Source organism: Microtus oregoni, unplaced genomic scaffold, assembly GCF_018167655.1.
Source record: "Microtus oregoni isolate MIOR12 unplaced genomic scaffold, Mior012 000008F_ref0000371, whole genome shotgun sequence".
Taxonomy (NCBI): domain Eukaryota; kingdom Metazoa; phylum Chordata; class Mammalia; order Rodentia; family Cricetidae; genus Microtus; species Microtus oregoni.
Genome location: NW_024543067.1, coordinates 54,260,037 through 54,281,207, shown reverse-complemented (window position 1 = coordinate 54,281,207; position 21,171 = coordinate 54,260,037). Strand labels below are relative to the sequence as shown.

Below are 21,171 nucleotides of genomic sequence, written 5' to 3'. Positions count from 1 at the left end.
GGTGTCCTTAACAAGCAGTCAGCAGATGGTAACAGTGCTTTTTTGCTGATATACTTGCATATAGATACAACAGGAATACAATACATTTCATGCAGGTGCAAAATGAGATATTTGTGATCATTGCTAAGCGGCCTTCTGTATCTATCACATTGGCAAATAAAGGAGATACTTTGCTCCCTAGTGGAGATGCAGAGAAGAGAGGATATGATTTAAGTTATTCTTTCAAAGACAAGATATTAGTGAAAAATTAGAAACCTTTTCAACAATAGAAATATGCAACTCCATTGTGAATTTACTTGATTATTTGGAAAATCATGTCCTATTATTTGATAAAAAATGCATGTTTTTATGAAAATGATAGAAATCAGCCAACCAAGGATTTTACTTACTTTATTCTAAGATACTACAAATGCCACATCGGATAAGAATTTGTAGAAATGGTAAAGTTCTGCTGAAAATGTACTCAGCTGTACTGCAAATTCAGTTCTGCATATTTGTCAATATGAATAAAGTGCTAAAGAAAGCTGATTCATTTGAAACACTTTAGAGTGAATGGGCCTTTGTAATTTGTACAGAGAAATCTTTAGTGTATTTATCAAACACAAAGAAAATTAAAGAAAACATGTTCCAATGTTACATTTTCTCTCAAGTTAGTATAGAAGAGAATGAAACCAAGGAATGTCAGTTACTTTTTATGAGTTCATACCTGACCACTTGACACTGGATAACAAATTGGGATATGTTTCTTTCCAAGAAAAAGACTATTTCTTTTTGTTGTTGTTTTTGCTTTTCAGGACAGGGTTTCTCTGTGTAACAGCTGGGGCTGTCTTGGAACTAGCTCTTGTAGACCAGACTTGCTTTGAACTCACAGAGATTTCCCCTGTCTCTGCTTCCCTAGTGCTGGGATTAAAGAAGTGCTCCACCACCACATGGCCCCAAAAGATGATTTTTAGCCATCCCAACATTCTTTAACTATCTTTAGTTCTTCTTCTTTGGTTGAGGCCCCTTGAGATTTCCCCTTTCCATGTTAGCATGTATCCTGGTATCAGTCTTTTTCTGAAATATAGTTTTTTTTTTAATAGCATCTGTGATGTTTCTAGTTCCACAGCACTGGAGGTAACTTCCTACAACTCTGCAAATTTCAGACACAGACTATTGTCAGCTGCAAGATCTATGAGTAATTCTCACTTAATTACAGGAAGAGAAGAAAAACCCCAAGCACAGATTTCCCTTCAGATATCAAGGTAATTAGAGAGGCAAGAGTCTATCTCAATATCTACACTATGGACTGTACATTCTCTAGAGTAAATGGAGAGGATGAGTGTAATTGTGGGTCTCTCAGGGTCATGTTCAAGGGCGTAATGCATTTTTCTCAGTTCCTTTTTCAGTATAAATGTTCTCCTCTGAGGAAGAGCCTTGACACACTTCTGTCCTGCTTCTAAGCATACACATCCTGAATTTAGAGGGCCACTTTCTCTGTTTCTAAAAAAGATTCAAGTCTTAACAAGAAATGGTGTTTTGTAATTCAGAAATTGATCCAGGAAAATTAGGTCTTATGTATAACTTTGAATTGAAAGATCTGAAATCTTTATCTATATAAGCAGGGAAATGAGAAAATAAGACTGCTCTAAGAAATGGTCTGAAAACTGTGAGTTCTGAATTTCAGATATACTAATAACTCTCCTTTTTCTCCTCTGTCTTTCTTTTTGTAAAATAAATTTTTTCGTACTATTCTTTTATTTTGAAGACATTTTATTAATCTGATATATTCTTATTACAGCTGATTTTTCCCAAACTCATCTGAGATCTTACCCACTTCCCCTCTATTTGATTCCTAACTCTTTATCTCGTGATGGGCTTTGGCAAATTTTATCCTTTGGCTGAGCAAAAAGAGAATAATGTAAAACAAGCAGACAAAAGCATTCAGGGCAATCAGAGAGTGTTAAAAGGTGTTGGCCACTTGGCAGCAACTTCACTAGGGATCTCCTGCATGGTCAAAATTTAGACTTTCCAGATTCCTGACTCTGTGCCAAGGGGACAGGGAATGTTTTAGCCCGGCTTCTCTCTTCTTCCTTCAGTTTTAGTATAGTCACATGTTTTTCACTTGCACCACAGGAAAGGGAATCTTCAGGAGAAACCAGCAATGAACTAGTCCAGGCATCTCAATGCAATGTTATTGTTGTTGGTAGGGCTCTAGTGAGGGAAGACTGGAGATGGGGTAAGGTTGAATCCTTTGTGTATTCTTTAGCTTGTGATGCTTTTCAGAATTCATAAGGAAATTCATTATCAATTGATTTCTGACTTACGATAGTTTGTTTGAGGCTATGCCAGGTATTCTATGTCATTAGTCCAGTCTAGAAGAAACATTCTTAACAAACAAGTCATAGGTGGGCAGGACCCATGAAGAGAGAGGATTATCCTCTAATACAGCTCTATTTTCTGTGCTCACAGATTCCCTTAGAGAAGAATGGATGCAAGAAATGTCTCTGTGGTGACTGAATTCATTCTGGTAGGATTAACAGATCAGCCTGAACTCCAAATGCCCTTGTTCTTTCTTTTCTTAGCAATGTATCTGTTCACTGCATTGGGAAATTTGTGTTTGATAATTCTGACCGTGCTGAACTCTCACTTACATACTCCTATGTACTTTTTTCTCTTTAACTTGTCCTTAATAGACATCTGTTATTGCTCTGTGTTCACTCCCCAAATGCTGATAAACTTCATATTAAAGAAGAATTATATTTCTTACATGGGATGTATGACCCAAGTCTATTTCTTTATTTTCTTTGCTGTATCTGAATGCTATGTGTTGACTTCAATGGCCTATGATCGCTACATGGCCATCTGTAATCCACTGTTGTATAATGTTGTTATGTCTCCTAAGTTATGTTTGAGCCTTATGTTTGGTTCCTACTTTATTGCGCTTTCTAATGCTGTAGCTAACACTACATGCATGCTGAGACTGACCTTCTGTGATGCCAACGTCATCAACCACTACTTCTGTGATGTTCCTCCTTTGCTCCAGCTCTCCTGCACAAGCACAGATATCAACGAGCTTGTACTTCTTGTTGTTGGGACCATCAATGTCATTGTTCCCACTTCAACTATCTTTATCTCCTATGGTTTCATACTTTCCAGCATCTTTCAAATCACTTCATCTGAGGGAAGGTCCAAAGCCTTCAGCACCTGCAGTTCTCACATCCTTGCTGTTTCTCTGTTCTTTGGTTCAAGTGCATTTGAGTATTTCAAACCAACTTCAGGAAGGTCTATGGAAGAGGGGAAATTTTCTTCTGTCTTTTATACTAATGTCGTTCCCATGACAAATCCCTTAATCTACAGCTTGAGAAACAAAGACATTAAACTTGCTTTTAAGAAAACAATGATCTGCAGGAACTTTTGATTGCACAGGATTGTCTTTATTCCTCTTACTTTGGGCACAGAGATAGTTTCTATTCATGGACAAAGTTTCAGTAGAAAACTTTACCTCTTTTAATTTTTTAACATGTTTTACTTTTTTTCAGTTTTTCAACAAGCAGAAAAACTTGAAATATTTATAAAACATAGGCTGTTTTTTGTATCAGAAAAATATATTTGAGTCTTTCGGATTTGATTTAATATTTCCAGAGTTTGCAGTCTTCATTTTTGTCACTTCTACCATTTTCTATTCTTTTTTTACTTAAAAATAATACTACTAATAGGACTTACCTACTACCTCCTTTCATTACAAACCTATTATTTCCTTTTATAAATTAAAATAGGTCTTCAAAATTCCAAAATGAAGTAATATTAGGATGCCATTATACACTATATGTGGGTTTCTCATTTTGAATGCATGTCCTTGAATGTTTAATTAAAATATTAAATTCTGTTCTTCTCTTTAAATCTTCCTTAGGAAAGTAACCTAACTCTTTAAACTGTCAATGTGACAGGTTTGACTTATTGGTAATTAATAGCTTAATGAAAATTACTTAATGGTTCCGGTTTTCGTCATGCTATTAATTCAAATTATTTTTGCATATATGTGTCATTTCTTAGAAAATAAGAAAGCATAAGAGATTATTTTAGTTTGAAACTTTATTATGATTTTCCTATGGGTTACACATGTGTCTAGTGTTGTAGTGGTTACTTTATTTTAGATTATTTTTCTTATTATTGTTTTTTATTTTTAAATTGATTTTATTGAGCTATACATTTTTCTCTGCTCCCTTCAAAAAATAGTATTCAAACAATTTATGATGACTAAAATAAATCTGTTATTGTATATGTGTTTTTACATATTCATCTGTACTCTTTTCCTCAAAAATATACGTTATATTTCTGACAAGGAAAATTTGACCTGGGTATTTTATATAGTATCAGTGATTATTCTCTGAGTTTGTCCTTTTAGTTTCATGGAATTATTTTATATGCAAATCATCATTATAGTCATACATTTCTGCTTTTTGCATTCCTATTTTCAAACAATAAAAAAGGAGAGGAAGAGGCTCCTTTCACAAAGTCCATGATAACAGAGAAACAAGAAGATGGCCTCTATGCAGTACCAGAAAACTGAATGAAATAATAAAGAGTGTAACATGCTGGCCTCCATTCTATAACCATCTTAAAGCAATACGGATGCTGTTCTGTCATTTAGGCATTAGAGAGAAGGGCAAACAGCTTAATTACTCCAAAGCTAGCATCTTACCTGGAATCAGAAGATACTTGTGGCAACCCCCCTATGCCCCTCAATGGAAGAATGGATAAAGTGTGGAATATATACACACTAGATACTACTCAGCAGTAAAAAACAATGACATTTTGAATTTTACATGCAAATGGATGGAAATAGAAAACACTATCCTAAGTGACGTAACTCAGACTCCAAAAATGAATATGGTATGTGCTCACTCATAAGTGGAATCTAGCCATAATTAAAGGACATTGAGCCTAAAATTCGTGATCCTAGAGAAGCTAAATAAGAAGGTGAATCCAAAGAAAAACATATAGTTATCCTCCTGGATATTGGAAGTAGACAAGATTGCCAGGCAAAAATTGTTTTTCTTTTTGTAGTAGGAATTTGAGTTAATCTACCAAATTGAAATTGGAATAATTTGAATATTTAAGGACCTATTAATTAAAGAAAAGTAGTTACAGGGCAGAAACTGTGCCAATAAAGTCATTAAACAGGGAGCCAAGAAGACAAAGAGTGAGTAAATAAGAGTGTTCCCCTGCAAGGAATCATTCAAGGTTCTGAAAAATCATATTATCATATGAATCTTAAATTTCTATGCGTATCACTGCAACTTTCTTAGACATATCACTGCACATATTTCCCTTCTTTATTCATCTCACATTACTCTTAACACCCACAATGACTGTGTATTAGTAATATTTTGGCTAAGAAAGACTGTTTTGTTGGTAAATGAAGACATACTGTATTTGTTGAGTCTAAGTAGAGTGGGAACAGCTAAGTCAAGTAAAAAAGAGCAAGTGGTTATTGAGACATTAGTTAGGAAGAAGGTTCCAGACAGTGCAGAGCAGACAATGGAATCCTTTTTCTAAGGCTTCTTTTATCTTTTCTGGAACTTCTTGGAAATATTGTGAGAACTAAAACATGGCTCTGGATAGTTTAAAATGCTCAATTTAATTGGCAGTAAAGAAAAGCTTAACCTGAAGGAAGGTAAGGAGACAAGTAAACCACTCCATCAAAGTTGACTTTCATATGGTTTTCTCATATGGAATTTTTCTGCAAAATAAACAAAATATCAACAAATGAACCATGTTGGTACAATGAAGATATCAAGGGCAGAGATTATTTTTACATAACTCTTGAAAAATGTGCTTTTATAAAGAGCATTCTCTTCTGTAAATCAACGTAGTAGATGAAGTGTTTATACTCAGAAGTCATTTTAAATTATTCCCCTGAAACATAAAACTTGCAGTAACTGTGGTAAGACTTTCTAATCTAGATAGAAGATGTCCTTCATATTACTTGGGAGGACAGTAGAATCTTATGCATGTTAAAAAAATTTCTCTCTAAGGGGAATGATGACATTTCACATCTATATAACATTATGAATAGTAGTAAAACATATCCATGGTCCAAATGCCTGTGACATCAGGCAGGAATGATTATGTACACTTCTGCAGAATAGACATTTGCCAGTGTTTGTTGTCCGAGGATAGAGCAAGACAAGCAAACACCATTGTAACACAAGATTGTCCACTTTCCACTTGCTCTTTGTTTTGACTTGGGAAATTGGGAGATATTGAGGTCTCACTTATGACCTGCAACTACAAACGAAGCCAGGAATTTCTTTCAACATAGTCCGGATAAGAAATTGATATATAGAATAATCATTAGAAGGTATGAGCATCTGCACTTAATGGGGCAAGCCCTCAGTAGGCCAAGGACACCATATGTAATTTAGAAAACTCTTGCATGAGAAAAAAGCTGAAGAAATACATTAGTGCTGAGTGCTTGCTTACTATGTGCTTACTTAATCCTTGGGGTAAAACATAAAACTGGAAACAAAAGAACCCTAAGAAGAATCTAGGCTCAGGGATATTAACCATATTTTATTCACTTAAGCACATGATCATTACTGATTTCCCATATCATCAGAATGTTCTATATAATCTCATATTTATATATTCCTGTATATATCCTGATTTTACTGATAAAATATTGCCATATGATTATGATCAGATTATTATTTATATGAACATTGAACAAACAAAAAATAATAAGAATAAAGTCCCAAGTGTATGTAATTTGCCTTTATAGTATAATAATGGATCTCATGGAAGCTAGCAGAACAATTTAGACTCTTAAACGTGATCACCACACCTAAGAAGGAATTTTCGCTTATGTCTATTAAAAGAGGGAAGACAATGAATATTCAGTTTATTTGTATGGATTTGTGAGGTACAATAAAATTGTTTTATATTGATACTGTTTAAAAAGAATATTTTTCATTTCTTTTATAGAAATCATCTGTCATTAAATTATTCAAATTATTTTCTTAAATTCTTTCTTATTGCATTATTTTTTATAAAAGAAAGCAAATTATATATTTTTCATTTTACATACCAATTCCAGGTCTCACTCTGTCCCCTCCTCTTATTCTCTCCAACTTCCCTTCTACCTCATTCTCCATCCACTTCTCAGAGAGAGCAATGCACATTGCTTTGAGGAAGGACAAAAGCCCTCTCTACTATATCTAGCCTGAGCAAGATATCCTTCCAAAGGGAATGAATTTTAAAATGCCAGTACAATCAGTAGGGCTAAATTCTCATCCTGCTGCCAGTGGCCATGGAGTCTGCCCCAGCCATACAACTGTCACCCACGTTCAGAAGGCCTAGTTTGCTTCTATGCTGTCTCCTTTCCTGTCTGGCTGGAGTTGGTAAGCTCCTATTAGCTCAGATAAGCTGTTTCAGTGGGTATCCCCAACATGTTCTTGACCTCTTTGCACATATTCTTATTCCTCCCGCTCTTCAACAACTTTGAGAGCTCAGCCCAGTGCTCTACTGTGGCTCTCTGCCTCTGCTTCCATCAGATGCTGGATGAAGGTTCTATGGTGACCTCTAAGATAGTCATCAATCTGACTGCAGAGCAAAGCAGTCTTATGGTCTTATGGTCTTAGCTGGGATTATCCTTGTGGGTTTCTGGGAATTTCTCTAGTACCAAGTTTCTTACTAGCTCATAATGACTCCTTCAATCAAGGTATCTCTTTCTTTATTCTCTGTCTCTGTCCTTTCTACATCTTGATTATCCCATTTCCTCAAATTCTCTGCCCCTCCCCTCCTATTCCTTTTCACTTTCCCTTCTCTGCCCACCTTCATGCTCTGAATTTTCTCAGGATATCTTGTCTATTTCCCCTTCCCGGGGACATCTGTATATGTTTTTCTTAGGGTTCTTTGTTACTTAACTTCTCTGGTGCCATTGTAATACAATAAAATTGTATTACATTAATATTGTATAAAGAGAATATGTTTTTTATTCCAGTTATAGAAGTCTTCTCTCAATTAAATTCTTCACATTCTTCTTAGAAGAATAATTATGATTCCAGCCTGGAGTAAATCCAATGGTTTCATTTATGCCTGATAGTTCTTTACCACTGAGCTTCACAAACAGCATATTAACATTTTTCTCCAATCCCATCCTTCACTCCCCTCTCCTTTTACCCTCTCATTGACTTTCTTGCTCCCAATTTACTCAGAAAATCTTATATTTTCCTCATTTCTATACAGATACTTGTATGTCTCTCTTAGGGTTCTCTTTGTTGTCTAAGTTGTCTGCGTTTGTAGACTGTAGGTTGATTTTTCTTTGCTTTAGGTCTAGAAGCCACTTATGAGTGAGTACATATTATATCTGTCTTCCTTTTGGGGTAACCTCATTCAATGCTTTTTTCTAGATCCGTCCATTTGCCTGTAAATTTCAAAATGTCATTTTTTTTAACCTCTGTGTAGTACTTCGTTAAGTAAATGTACCACATTCTCTTTATTCATTGTTTGGATGAGGGTCATCTAGGTTGTTTCTACATTCTGGCTGTAACAAATAATGCTGCTGTGAGCATAGTTGAGCACATATTCTTGTGGTATGATTGAGCATCCTTTGGTTACATACCCAACAGAGGTATTGTTGGGTCAACAGTGAAAATTTAATAAGGACCTTAAAGATTTTATATATTAAGGAATCCCAAAGAATAAAATACTAAGAAATTACTGTACCATTCATAATCAAAGACCTGAAAAAATTTTACAATGAAAATTGGATAACATTTCTAAAAGAAGTTGATGCATAAATACACAAAATAATTTTTGCTCATAGTTTAGATATGCCTTTATTAATATCTTTATTTTACATTCATAAAAGTACAGATGCACATGTGGTCCTGCATATGCTTGGGTACCCACACCCACTGGAATATGCACATTCCCCCCATACACAAAAAGTAAGGACTGAAGAATTAACCAGAACTGACAAGTTTGTAGAAGAAAACCACAAAATTCTGCTTAAAAAGTAATGGTATAAGCACTTAGAAGGATAGTCTTTGTTAATTGATCAGAGAACTTACTACTGCTGTGGTGCCAATACTTTCCAAAGCCATCTGTAGAATCAGTGTTATCCTTATCATATCAGAATGAAATTTTAATCTTAATATTCATAAAGAATATCAATAAACTCTGATTATTTAAAATCCTCTTTAAAAAACCTCAATTATTCCCATTTCCAAATTTCAAAGCTTGCCAGAAACCCGATAAACAAAAGAGTGTGGTATGACAATAAGAGCAGGTAATCAGAGAAATGGTATAACACAGAAAGCCTAGAAACGAGATCTTAGATAAAGATTTAAAAATATAGGGTTTGAAAAAGTTCCTAAGACAATCCCTTGTGGGGATGGACAGTCTCTTCAGTTAGGATAACTGAATTTAGATATTAAATATTATGTTGGACCCTACAGACACTGTATATCTGTTAATCCAAGTGGGTCAGATGCACTTGGTCAAGATGTAAAAATAAAAGTGATTGCAGGAAAACACAGGACCAAAACTTTACAGCCTCACATGTGGTGACGACTTCTGTACAATAATGTGAAAAACACAAAAGCTATAGAAAAATAAAAGAGTTTGCATTTCCCTGATCACCAAGGAGGATGAGAATGACCGTTAAGTGTCTTTTGGCCATTCGAATTTCTTCTGTTGAGAATTCTCTGTTCAGTTCAGTGCCCCATTTTTTAATTGGGTTAATTAGCATTTTAAAGTCTAGTTTCTTGAGTTCTTTTTATATTTTGGAGATTAGACCTTTTTCTGTTGTAGGGTTGGTGAAGATCTTCTCCAAGTCAGTGGGTTGCCTTTTTGTCTTAGTGACAGTGTCCTTTGCTTTACAGAAGCTTCTCAGTTTCAGGACGTCCCATTTATGCAATGTTGTCCTTAATGTCTGTGATGCTGGGGATATGCGAAGCAAATAATCTCTTGTGCTTGCCCATTTGTTGTAGAGTACTTCCCACTTTCTCTTCTATCAGGTTCAGTGTGTTCAACCTGATATTGAGGTCTTTAATCCAGTTGGACTCGATTTTTGTGCATGGTGATAGATATGGATCTACTTTCATTCTTCTATAGGTGGACAACCAGTTCTGCCAGCACCATTTGTTGAAGATGCTTTGAGATACCATCTTATACCTGTCAGAATGGCTAAAATCATAAACAACAATGATAGCCTTTGCTGGAGAGGTTGTGGAGGAAGGCGCACACTCATCCAATGCTGGTGGGAATTCAAACTTGTGCAACCACTTTGGAAATCAGTGTGGCGATTTCAGGAAATTCGGGATCAACCTACCCCAAGATCCAGTAATACCACTCTTGGGAATATACCCAAGAGATGCCCTATCATATGACAAAAGCATTTGTTCAACTATGTTCATAACAGCATTATTTGTAATAGCCAGAACCTGGAAACAACCTAGATGCCCTTCAGTGGAAGAATGGATAAAGAAAGTGTGGAATATATACATATTAGAGTACTACTCAGTGGTAAAAAACAATGACTGCGCAAATTTTGCATGCAAATGGATGGAAATAGAAAACACTATCCTAAGTGAGGTATCCCCGACCCAAAAAGATGAACATGGGATATACTCACTGATAATTGGTTTCTAGCCATAAATAAAGGACATTGAGCCTATAATTTGTGATCCTAGAGAAGCAAAATAAGAAGGTGAATCCAACGAAAAACATATAAGTCATCTGCCTGGATATGGGAAGTAGACCATCAGATGCTAATTCTACAGATCTTGTTGCCTACTATATTTAAAAAATTAGAAAATATAAGTGTTGAAGAGGATTTAATAATTTAGAACCTCATCGTAATGTTTACAAGATAATGAATGCTGTGCAGTCACATCAGAGCTGAAGGTGTAACCTTAAGATAGCACATATTTGTGAGAATTTAGGATTCCATGTTTTATATCCAGCATTACAAAAATTAAAATATAATACCATTTGATTGAATGTGAATATATTTAATAGCACCTTATGTATAATAGATAAAAAGAGGGGAGGAAATTCAATCTCCTTTCATTAATAAATAAGTAAAATACTATATAAAAAATTGGATTACTTTCTAATGTAGGAATCAGTCATGATAAGCTTTATAAAAACCAAATTCTCAGTAGTTTTCCCTGAGGCAATACTTGGTTACTGGAAGGACCACAAACTGAGATTACCCAGGCACCACCCAGGAAAAGACCATCCAAAAAATTCCCTATTTTTCCAACCATTGTAAATCGGATCACCTGCCAGCACATATTCACCAGGATACCCCAAAACAAATGGCAGCTAATCAGGGGTCCTGGACCTTATAAATCCCTCACCCCCACTTTACCGGTATAAAAACCCAACTCTAACTGAGCTCAGGACTCTCTGATCATTCCAATATGTTGGACACATGGAGAGTCCTAGCTTGAAAACTTGAAGAATAAAGGCTCTTTGCTTTTACACGCAGGACTAGGTCTTCTTGTTGGTTTTGGGGGGGACTCTGAGGATCTGAGCATAATATCTTACCCTAAAGATAAATAAAATTTCCAATTTCTTTTCACCAGCATAATATTCAGTTGTGTGTATAATGCAGTTTCAATATCCATTAAGCAGATAATGAACTTTAGGCTGCTTCAATTTCCTGTCCTTTGTGACCGGAAGAGCAATGAATGTGAATGTACAAGTATCACAACAAAAAGATGTAAGCTCTCTGGGGACTTCCCCCAAAGCAAAATATGAGCAATCACATGGTAGATCTGTTTCTATTGCTAAGAAAACTCCAGGCCAATTTCAACATTGTCTAAGCTAATCTACACTCCCATCAACAGTTAATCAAGATTTCTCCTACTGGGCAGTGGTGGCGCATGCCTTTAATCCCAGCAATCGGGAGGCAGAGGCAGGCGGATCTCTGTGAGTTCGAGGCCAGCCTGGCCTACAAGAGCAAGTTCAAGGATGGGAACCAAAAGTACGGAGAAACCCTGTCTCGAAAATCAAAAAAAAAAAAAAAAAAAAGATTTCTCCTTCCCCTCATCCATAAAAACTTTTGTTGTCTTTTTTATTCATCTTCATAAGACTTAATTTTCCTGGACCAATTTCTGATTTACAAAACACTATTTCTCGATAAGACTTGAATCTTTTCTGGAAACAGAGAAAGTGGCCCTTTGTACTCATGATGTGTATGCTTAGAAGCAGGGCAGAAGTATGTCCAGACTCTTCCTCAAAGGAGAGCCTTTATATTGAAAAAGGTTCTGAAAAAAATGTATTACACCCTTGAACATTACCCTGAGAGACCCACAATTACACTCATCCTTTCCATTTACTCTAGAGAATGTAATATCTATAGTGTAGATATTGAGATAGACTCTTGCCTCTCCAATAATCTTGATATCTGAAAGGAAATATGAGGTTGGGGTTTCTCTTCTCTTCCTGCAATTAAGTGAGAATTACTCATAGATCTTGCGGCTGACAATAGTCTGTGTCTGAAATTTGTAGAGTTGTAGGAGGTTATCTCCAGTGCTGTGGAACTAGAAACATCACAGATGCTATTTAAAAAAAAAAAAACTATATTACAGAAAAAGACTGATACCAGGAGACATGCTAACATGGAAAAGGAGAAATCTCAAAGGGCTTCAACTGAAGAAAATCTAAAGATAGTTAAGAATGTTGGGATGGCTAAAAATAGTCTTTTGGGGCCATGTGGTGGTGGAGCACTTCTTTAATCCCAGCACTTGGAAAGCAGAAAAGGGGGAAATCTCTGTGAGTTCGAAGCAAGTCTGGTCTATAAGAGCTAGTTCCAAGACAGCCCAGGCTGTTACACAGAGAAACCCTGTCCCGAAAAGCAAAAACAACAACAAAAAGAAATAGTCTTTTTTTTTTTTTTGGAAAGAAATATATCCCAATTTGTTATCCAGTGTCAAGTGGTCAGGTATGAACTCATACAAAGTAACTGAAAGGTGTGTGTGTGTGTGTGTGTGTGTGTGTGTGTGCATGTGCAACAACAATTAAGGAAATAGATGCCCTGAAGATTAGGGAGAACATTGGATGTTTGCGAGAAGTCTTGGAGGCAAGAAGAGAAAAATGAAAAATTATGTAATTAATTTTATGTTAACTTTAAAGGATAGAAACATTAAATAAAAATACTCCAAAATGTTTTAATGAAAAGAATAAAAGAAAATAAATATGATTATTTTCCCAATTCCTTTTCCTTATTCCAAGCATCCCCTATTTACCAACTAACCCCTTACAATAAACCAAATTAATGTCCTCCTTTTCTTTTACATTTATTGATACATATATATATGCAAAAATTTATAGCTGATTTATTCTAATTAAGATAAACATTATTTTTTATTCCTTGTGGCTAACAAATTTCATGTACATTAATGAACATTATATGTACATATAATATGAATATAGGGTAAGAAGTGGTTTTAACAATGGGGTGCACATATGCTTTTATATGAAAATCATTTTATGACATATATTACTACATAAATAAATAAATATATACAATATCAGTTTTCATGGTTAATTTAGTGACTCCCTTTCCAAAAGGATAGCATTTGAATATATAAAGGTATTGAGGTGCTTTTATTTACAACTTGGATCATGTTTTGCATTTGTTCTCTTGAGATTCTAAATTTCATGCTAGTTTTTCTATAGGGAATATACTTGTTCTTGTGCAGATGGAAACATACCTCCCCAAATTCATCAATTATCTTTTAAAATATCTATAATTTCTTTATTCTTCTCTCATACAGTACATCTTGTCTGTAGCCTCCACTGCTTCCTCTCCTAGTCAGAAAAGTATTTCCCTATTCTCTCCAGTAAGAATGGTTTTCATCTGGAATACAAGGAAAACAAATGCTTGGATAGATATTAAGAAGGAAAAACACTTATAATCTGTTGATGGGAATGTAGAATAGGTAATCAATATGTAAGCCACTCTATTGCTTTCTCAACAAATTAGAAACCGATCTACCATCTGATTGCTCATATCCTGCTTTGAGGGATGTCTCCAAAGGAGCTTACATCTTTCTATTTTGACACACGCACACCACATTCATTATTTTTCTAAGGAACAAAACACAGAAAACGGAATCAGTCTAGATGTCCATCATGTGCTAAGTAGATACTGAAAATGTGTTATATACATACAAAGAAATATTTTTCAGGTCTTAAAATATTAAAATTTTATTTATTTGTAAAGATAACAAATAGTCCAACTTTATCATATTTTGCTTATCTATTAAAGACATTCAATTGACTCCCATGTTTTCATATATTATAAATAATATGCTATTAAATATATTCACATTCCATCATAGTACATAATTTTTGTAGTGCTGGTGATCATAATGGGATCTTAAACTCTCACACATGTACTCTATCTTTAAGTTGCATCTTCAGCACTAGTGTTTAATCTTTTAGTTTCTCTTCAGCTCTCAGTGACTATACTGCATTCATATTTTTGTAAACATTGACATGAGATTCTAAATTACTGGATCTTCACCAAATTTATTTTTTCTGTTTTCTTTTTTAATAGTAGTCAACAAGATATGTACAATTAGCATCTCTTGGCACTTTGCTTTAATATTCCTCCTGACTAATGATGGTGAGCACTGTTAATGAGCTCATAAATATTTGCTTGTTGCTTTGTAGACATGCACATGTAATTCATATCCTTTTTCATTAGCAGGTTGCAATTGTGGGTTTCAATGGATTATCTTTATATTCTATGATTGTAAAATATTTTCTTCTGCTCAGTATTATAGCAGTTACTTTTATTATTGCCATGACAAAATACATGGTAATAACAACTTAAAGGAAAGGTAGGGGTTATATGGCTCACAGACCAAGATGAAGAGAATCATGATGGGGAAATCAAGGTGGCAGAAGTAATGGCCAGTTGGTTGCACTGTCCGCAGTCATAAAAGTGAAGAGATTGTCATTGTTTTTGCTTTTGGAAAGTCAGTCCATGAAATAGTGCAATCTAGATTCACGATTTATTTTTCCACCTCTATTATCTTAATCTAGAGACTACTGGACAACATGACCAGGAGATTGCCTCCCAAGTGATTACCAACCCACTCAAACTGATGTTATAAACCCTCATGAACGGACAGTTTTACTCACATGAAAGAAGTCTGGTCATAGTGAGACTCCTCTGTTTTTGGGCTGCCTGTGTTTTTCATGCTATTGTACAAAAGTGATCACCGCATGTAAGGTTGTGAATTTTTGGCAGTACATTTTCTTATAAATAATTTAATTTTAAATCTTTACACTGGGTATTGTACCCACTTGGAGTTAATATACAGTGTCTGTTAGGGTCCAATATAACTTTCTTGCTTGCCTGCATTCAGTTTTCCCAGTTAAAGAAATTGTCCATCTCCCACAACACATGGTCTTAGAAACTTCTTCAAACATTCCTTAACCCTTCATCTAAGATCTTGTTTTTGAGCTGTCTGTGTTATACCATTTCTTTGATTACCTGCCCTTTTTTCCATTCTGCACTCTTTTGGTTTTGGTTTTCTGACAAGTTTTAAAATGTAGATGTGATAGTAATCTAGTTTTGTTATTTTCCAAAATGGCCTGGCATATTCATAGTCCTTTGACATTATCTATGAATATTAGAATGAAAATGTCATTGTGATATGTGATATGTCATTTTGATATGCTAGGGATAGCAATGACTCTTTCGAATGTACTGACACCATAATAGTAGTAAGTTTTCTGACGGATGTACATAACCTATGCTTCCAGATGGTCATATCTCATTAATTTCATTAATCAGAATTTTGTGATTTTCTTCTACAAACTTTTATTATATTTGGTTACTTATTTAGTATTTACTGTTTTGTGTTTGGTATGTGTGTGCATGGGTGCATAAATATATGTGTACTTACAAGTGTGCAAGGGCACATGCAACTGTACTTTCCTGACTCTGAGCACAAGATATCAAGCAATGCATACCTAAGCTATGAACTAAAGATGTTTTTGTTTATTTATACACCAACTATTTTATCAATATTAGTCAGTTTTTAGCTTATATACTTTGATGCCTTTGATTATGATAATAGAGCAATTCTTCAGTATTTTATACTATTTTGGAATATGGACTTCTTAAGTTCTTCATTATATCATTAACAAATGGAATAGCATATTAAAGTAGCCCATATGAGGCCCTAGGTCTGACACTAGCATGCAGGAATTAAAGTAATTCTTCTAAGAAATATTTGAAGAATTTCACTGAAGGAAAACCTTATAAACAAAGAGGTTAAAATGAAATTCTATAAATGGAATAGAACATACTCTTCTTAAAACAGTATTAAATAAAATAATATATTTATTGTTCTTTGCAAATCTGTTCAACTGAACTGAACACTGCCTTCCTTCCTTTAATAGACATAAGTGAAAATTAACCCTCAGGTGTGGTGAATTGATTGTCTCTGCCATGAACAAGTCTAGATTTCTCTACAGTTTTAGTTGACATCTTTATTTGCTTCTGTGAGATCCAATTTTCTACTATAAATGATAATTACATATACTTGGGTTTTTAATTCTTCATAGTTGCTTAAGTTCTTTTCATTATTCACATAAATAACACTCTAGTGAAAGTTGTATAAGAACATTTAATAGTGAAAATCAGGATATTTGCATGAGTATATAAACATAATATACGGGTAAATAAAGCAAGTACTATAGCAAAACTTTGATTAAGAAAGTTTATAATGGTCATGTGCATATGTAGATAAATATGGCTAGTACTCATCATATCATTTTTTCTTAGAGATTCCTGTGGTACTTAGCTTTTAATCCAAGGATTAACACATATTAAGCAAGGACTTAGTGACATATTTTCTCAGTTTTTTTCTTATATAGTTCTTTTTTTTTAATTAACCATGCTGGCATTGACCTACTGAATGTAGGAAGATACCTCTAGTTCATTTCCCAGCTTCCCTAACAGAAATAATCACACAAAATCTATATTATTTGCAATACCATTTGGCCAATAACTTACGTTTATTGCAAGATAGCTCTTACACCTAGAAATAACCAATTTCCATTATTTTATATTTTACCATAAGGCTCGTGGCCTACTGGCAATGTTCCTACTGGCAGCTCATGTCTTTCCCCTCTGGCAGCTCCATGGCATCTCCTTGACTCTGCCTTTTTATCTCTCAGCATTCAGTTTAGTTTTCCAAACCTAATTCTACTTTGCATTGTGCAGGCCATAGACAGTTTCTTTATTAATCAGTGGTGCTCACCGCCTACAGAAGGGAATCCCATATCAACATAATGCTTTCTCCATCAAGCAGGGTTACACATGTGTTTTGATGATTGTTCTGTGGACCAGTCTCTTATTGTGACTATTTTGAAATAATTTCCTGGCTTTCTTCCCTTAGGTTTTTAATTTCAAAACTATGTGAAGTTTTGTTATCAGCACATTGGCCAAGGAAGGAAAAAGAAAAAGTGAAAAGTACAAAATCTCCTGTTTGTTTATTACTGACAAGTCCTGTGACAGCTCACCTCAATAAACAGTGGCAAATGTCTATCCTACAGAAGAGTACAGTCATGTCTGCCTGATGTCATAGGCATCTATATGAACCATGTGCATGTTTTATTTCTGATTATGATGCTTCATTGATATATGAGATGGAAACATTCCCCTTAGATGGAGAAAGGTTTTTTTGTTTTTTACTAATCACAATTTCTACTATCCCCCCATACACTGTGTAGAACAACCTCTATTTAGAATGAAAAATCTTGCAATATTTATTGCAGTTTTTAATGTTTCAGGTGATAATTTAAAATGGTGTTTGACTGTAAACACTATCTATTCACATTGATTCACAGAAGAGAAAAATCGAGATCTTCAGAAGATATGTGGAAATAATATCAGCACAACACATTTTGTCATATTTTGGTTATCTTGTAGAGAAATTCCATATGGGAATTCCATATAAAATCAACCACAATGAAACAATTTATTTATCTATGGATCTTCCTTCATGTTAAACTTTTCTTTCTGTCAATTATCTTAAGCTTTTTGACCTATCCAGAGAGATGTTTCAGTACTCAATATTTCAAGAAAGTTCCAAAAATAGAAAAAAATCCATAGAAAGAGGTTTCATTTGCCTATCCTTTACTGTCTCAAGTATTTTTTCCTATTTAGTGTCTCAATAACCACTCATTCTATTCCTTGACTTACCTGTTTTCACTCTACTTGAAATCAACAAATACACTCTGTCTTCATTTCTATATAAAACAATCAACATCACTTAAAATACAATTAATGTACTGTCATTGTGGGTGTTAAGAATAATGTAAAATGAAAAAAGTAAGGTAAATATTTGCAATGCTCTACTTAAGAAAGCTAAGATTTAAAAATAACATGATTTTCAGAAACTCTCCATGATTCTTAGCAGGAAAAGTCTCCTATTTACTCATTGTCTGTCTTTGTGTCTTATCGTATAAAGCCTGTGATTGGCACCCTTTCTTTCTAGATCTTTCTTGAATCACTAGACCCTTAAAACATTCAAAGTTTTCCATTTTTAATTTTGCATATGAACTAAACTTCTTATTGCAAAAAATTATCTTGCTTGAAACGGAGAAATTATACACATTCATTAAGCTATTGTTCACGAATAAATCGTAATGATTTCATTGTCAGTTGAAGGGATATGTTGCTTGCCAATGGAAGAAAGACAGACAAGATCAGAATCAGCAGTTTGAATTAAACATTCAAAGACACAACTTCAAAATGAGACACCCCTACATAGAGTGGAAACTAGCATAATAGTGTTTCTTCATTTGATAAATTGAGAAGCCATTTTATATTATGAGAATAAAAAAGATAAGCTTGCAATGACTGGAGGGAAATGAATAAGTTGTTTTATGTAATTATTTTAAATAAGAAATACAATAGAAAATGGAGGAAATGACAGAGAATTAAGAAGACAAGCTATCACAATATTAAACCAAATTTAAAAGACTCAATTTTTTATGATACAAAAACAGCCTAGAATTCATAATTATTCCAAGAGTCTTTGGCTGTTCAAAAACTGGAAAAAAAGGTAGCATTATGTCTAGAAAAGAAAAAAGAGGTAAATTCTACATCTTAAATATCGCCCATAAGTAGAAACAATTTCTGTGCCCAGAATAAGAAATTAAATACAACTTGACCAGTCAAATGTTTCTGCTGCTTAGGGTTTTCCTAAAGGCAACTTTAATATCTTTATTCCTCAAGCTGTAGATTAAGGGATTCATCATGGGAACCACATTGGTGTAAAGGACAGAATAGATTTTTCCTTCATTCACAGACCCAGATGAGGAGGGTTTGAAATACACGAGCGTAGCTGAACCAAAGAACAGAGAAACAGCAAGGATGTGAGAGCTGCACGTGCTGAAGGCTTTGGACCTGCCCTCAGAGTAACTGATGCGGAGGATACTAGAGATGATAAAACCATAGGAGGTAAAGATAGTTGAAGTAGGAACAATTACATGGATGCTCCCAACAACAAATATTACAAGCTTGTTGGCATATATGCTTGTGCAGGATAGTTGAAGCAAAGGAGGAATATCACAGAAGTAGTGGTTGATGGTGTTGGCATCACAGAAGCTCAGTCTCAGCATGCATGCAGTGTGAGCCACAGCACTAGAAAATGCAATAATGTAGGAACTAAACATAAGTATCAAACATAGTTTAGGAGACATGACAACATTATACAACAGTGGATTACAGATGGCCATGTAGCGATCATAGGCCATTGATGTCAACACATAGCATTCAGAAGTAGCAAAGAACATAAAGAAATAGAGTTGGGTCATACATTCTGTGTATGTAATTACATTTTTCCTTAATATAAAGTTCATCAGCATTTGGGGAGTGAACACAGAACAATAGCAAATGTCTATAAAGGACAAGTTAAAGAGAAAAAAGTACATAGGCGTGTGGAGATGAGAATCCAGCACAATCAGAATTATCAAACACAAATTTCCCAATGCAGTGACCAGATACATTGCTAGGAACAGAAAGAACAAGGGTATTTGGAGTTCAGGCTTTCCTGTTAATCCTACCAGAATGAATTCAGTCACCAAAGAGACATTTACTGCATTCATTCTTCTGTAAGTCAATCTGTGGAAACAGGAAATGGAGGTGCCTTAGAGGATGATCCATACTCAGTCATGGATCCTTCCCACCTATGAGTTATATGTCGGGAATGTTTCTTCTAGCCCAGACTAATCATACAGAATCACCTTCTGCAGCCACAAAAAAAAAATCCAAAGTCTGAAATCCAGTTTTACCAAATTTTAGCATTTTTGAAAAAGAAGACTATAGTAAGAAGGGCTCAACCTTTCACCCTGTCCTGTTTTCTTTGATTACAACATTAAAATTGGTAGCATATGCCTGGACAGTACAGTGCTGACTGCTGCTACAGATTCATCTTTGCTGTGGTATGAATGGAAAACATGTGCCTAATTTAAACTTAAAAGAACAAGGAGAGGACAGAGAAAATATGTTGCCTGTTCTCATGTCACAAAGTCATAAATCTGGAAGACTTGAATTCTGACCATGGAGAACTGCAGTGGAAATGCTGCAACTTACTGGCAATAAGTGCCTCTTAACACTATCTGATGCTCCTGATGTCTTCTCTCTTCTGAAGGTTTTACTTGTGTCTCATTTGGTACAGGAAAAAGAATACACTTGCTGAAGCCCATTATATATTAAAAGATATTTAAGGGTATGGAATCAGAAGGGAGAGAAGGTGGGAAGGATTTATGAGGAATTGAATGAGAAGAAACTGTATTCAGAATATATTATATGAAAAACTGTATTTTCAACAAAATAAAAATTAAAACAGATATTCAAGAGAGAGAGAGAAAGGAGAGAGAGGAAGAGAGAGAGGTCTGTTACTATACCTTAAATTCAGAATCTCACAATTTTTATTCCAACCCTCTTACTTTCCCAATTATTTCAGTTTCATGTGTATAAATAATTGATATTTGAAAGTTCCAGATATTTTAATTTAAAGTAGATACACATATGACTTAATTTTCGTCGACCTACTTCTGAATTGCAGAACATTATTTGTGATAAAAGCTTTGAGTCTTTTCTGGAAGCAGAGAAAAGGCACTTCAACCTCAAGATGT

At 34.6% G+C, this 21,171-nt stretch overlaps 2 protein-coding genes across 2 annotated transcripts; one reads left to right on the top strand and one right to left on the bottom strand.

The window, feature by feature from the left end:
- Nucleotides 1–2,467: 2,467 nt before the first annotated feature.
- LOC121451779 (olfactory receptor 8B3-like) lies at nucleotides 2,468–3,400 on the top strand. The gene has a single exon (XM_041657529.1). It carries the CDS (start codon nucleotides 2,468–2,470, stop codon nucleotides 3,398–3,400), a length of 933 nt encoding a protein of 310 aa, XP_041513463.1.
- A 15,806-nt stretch (nucleotides 3,401–19,206) lies between these two features.
- LOC121451812 (olfactory receptor 8B3-like) lies at nucleotides 19,207–20,142 on the bottom strand. Its single transcript, XM_041657576.1, has one exon. It carries the CDS (start codon nucleotides 20,137–20,139, stop codon nucleotides 19,207–19,209), a length of 933 nt encoding a protein of 310 aa, XP_041513510.1. The 5' UTR covers nucleotides 20,140–20,142.
- Nucleotides 20,143–21,171: the final 1,029 nt, after the last annotated feature.

Coding starts and splice junctions, on each gene's coding strand:
- LOC121451779 (XM_041657529.1), top strand. CDS start 2,468: ATGGATGCAAGAAATGTCTCTGTGGTGACTGAATTCATTCTGGTAGGA.
- LOC121451812 (XM_041657576.1), bottom strand. CDS start 20,139: ATGAATGCAGTAAATGTCTCTTTGGTGACTGAATTCATTCTGGTAGGA.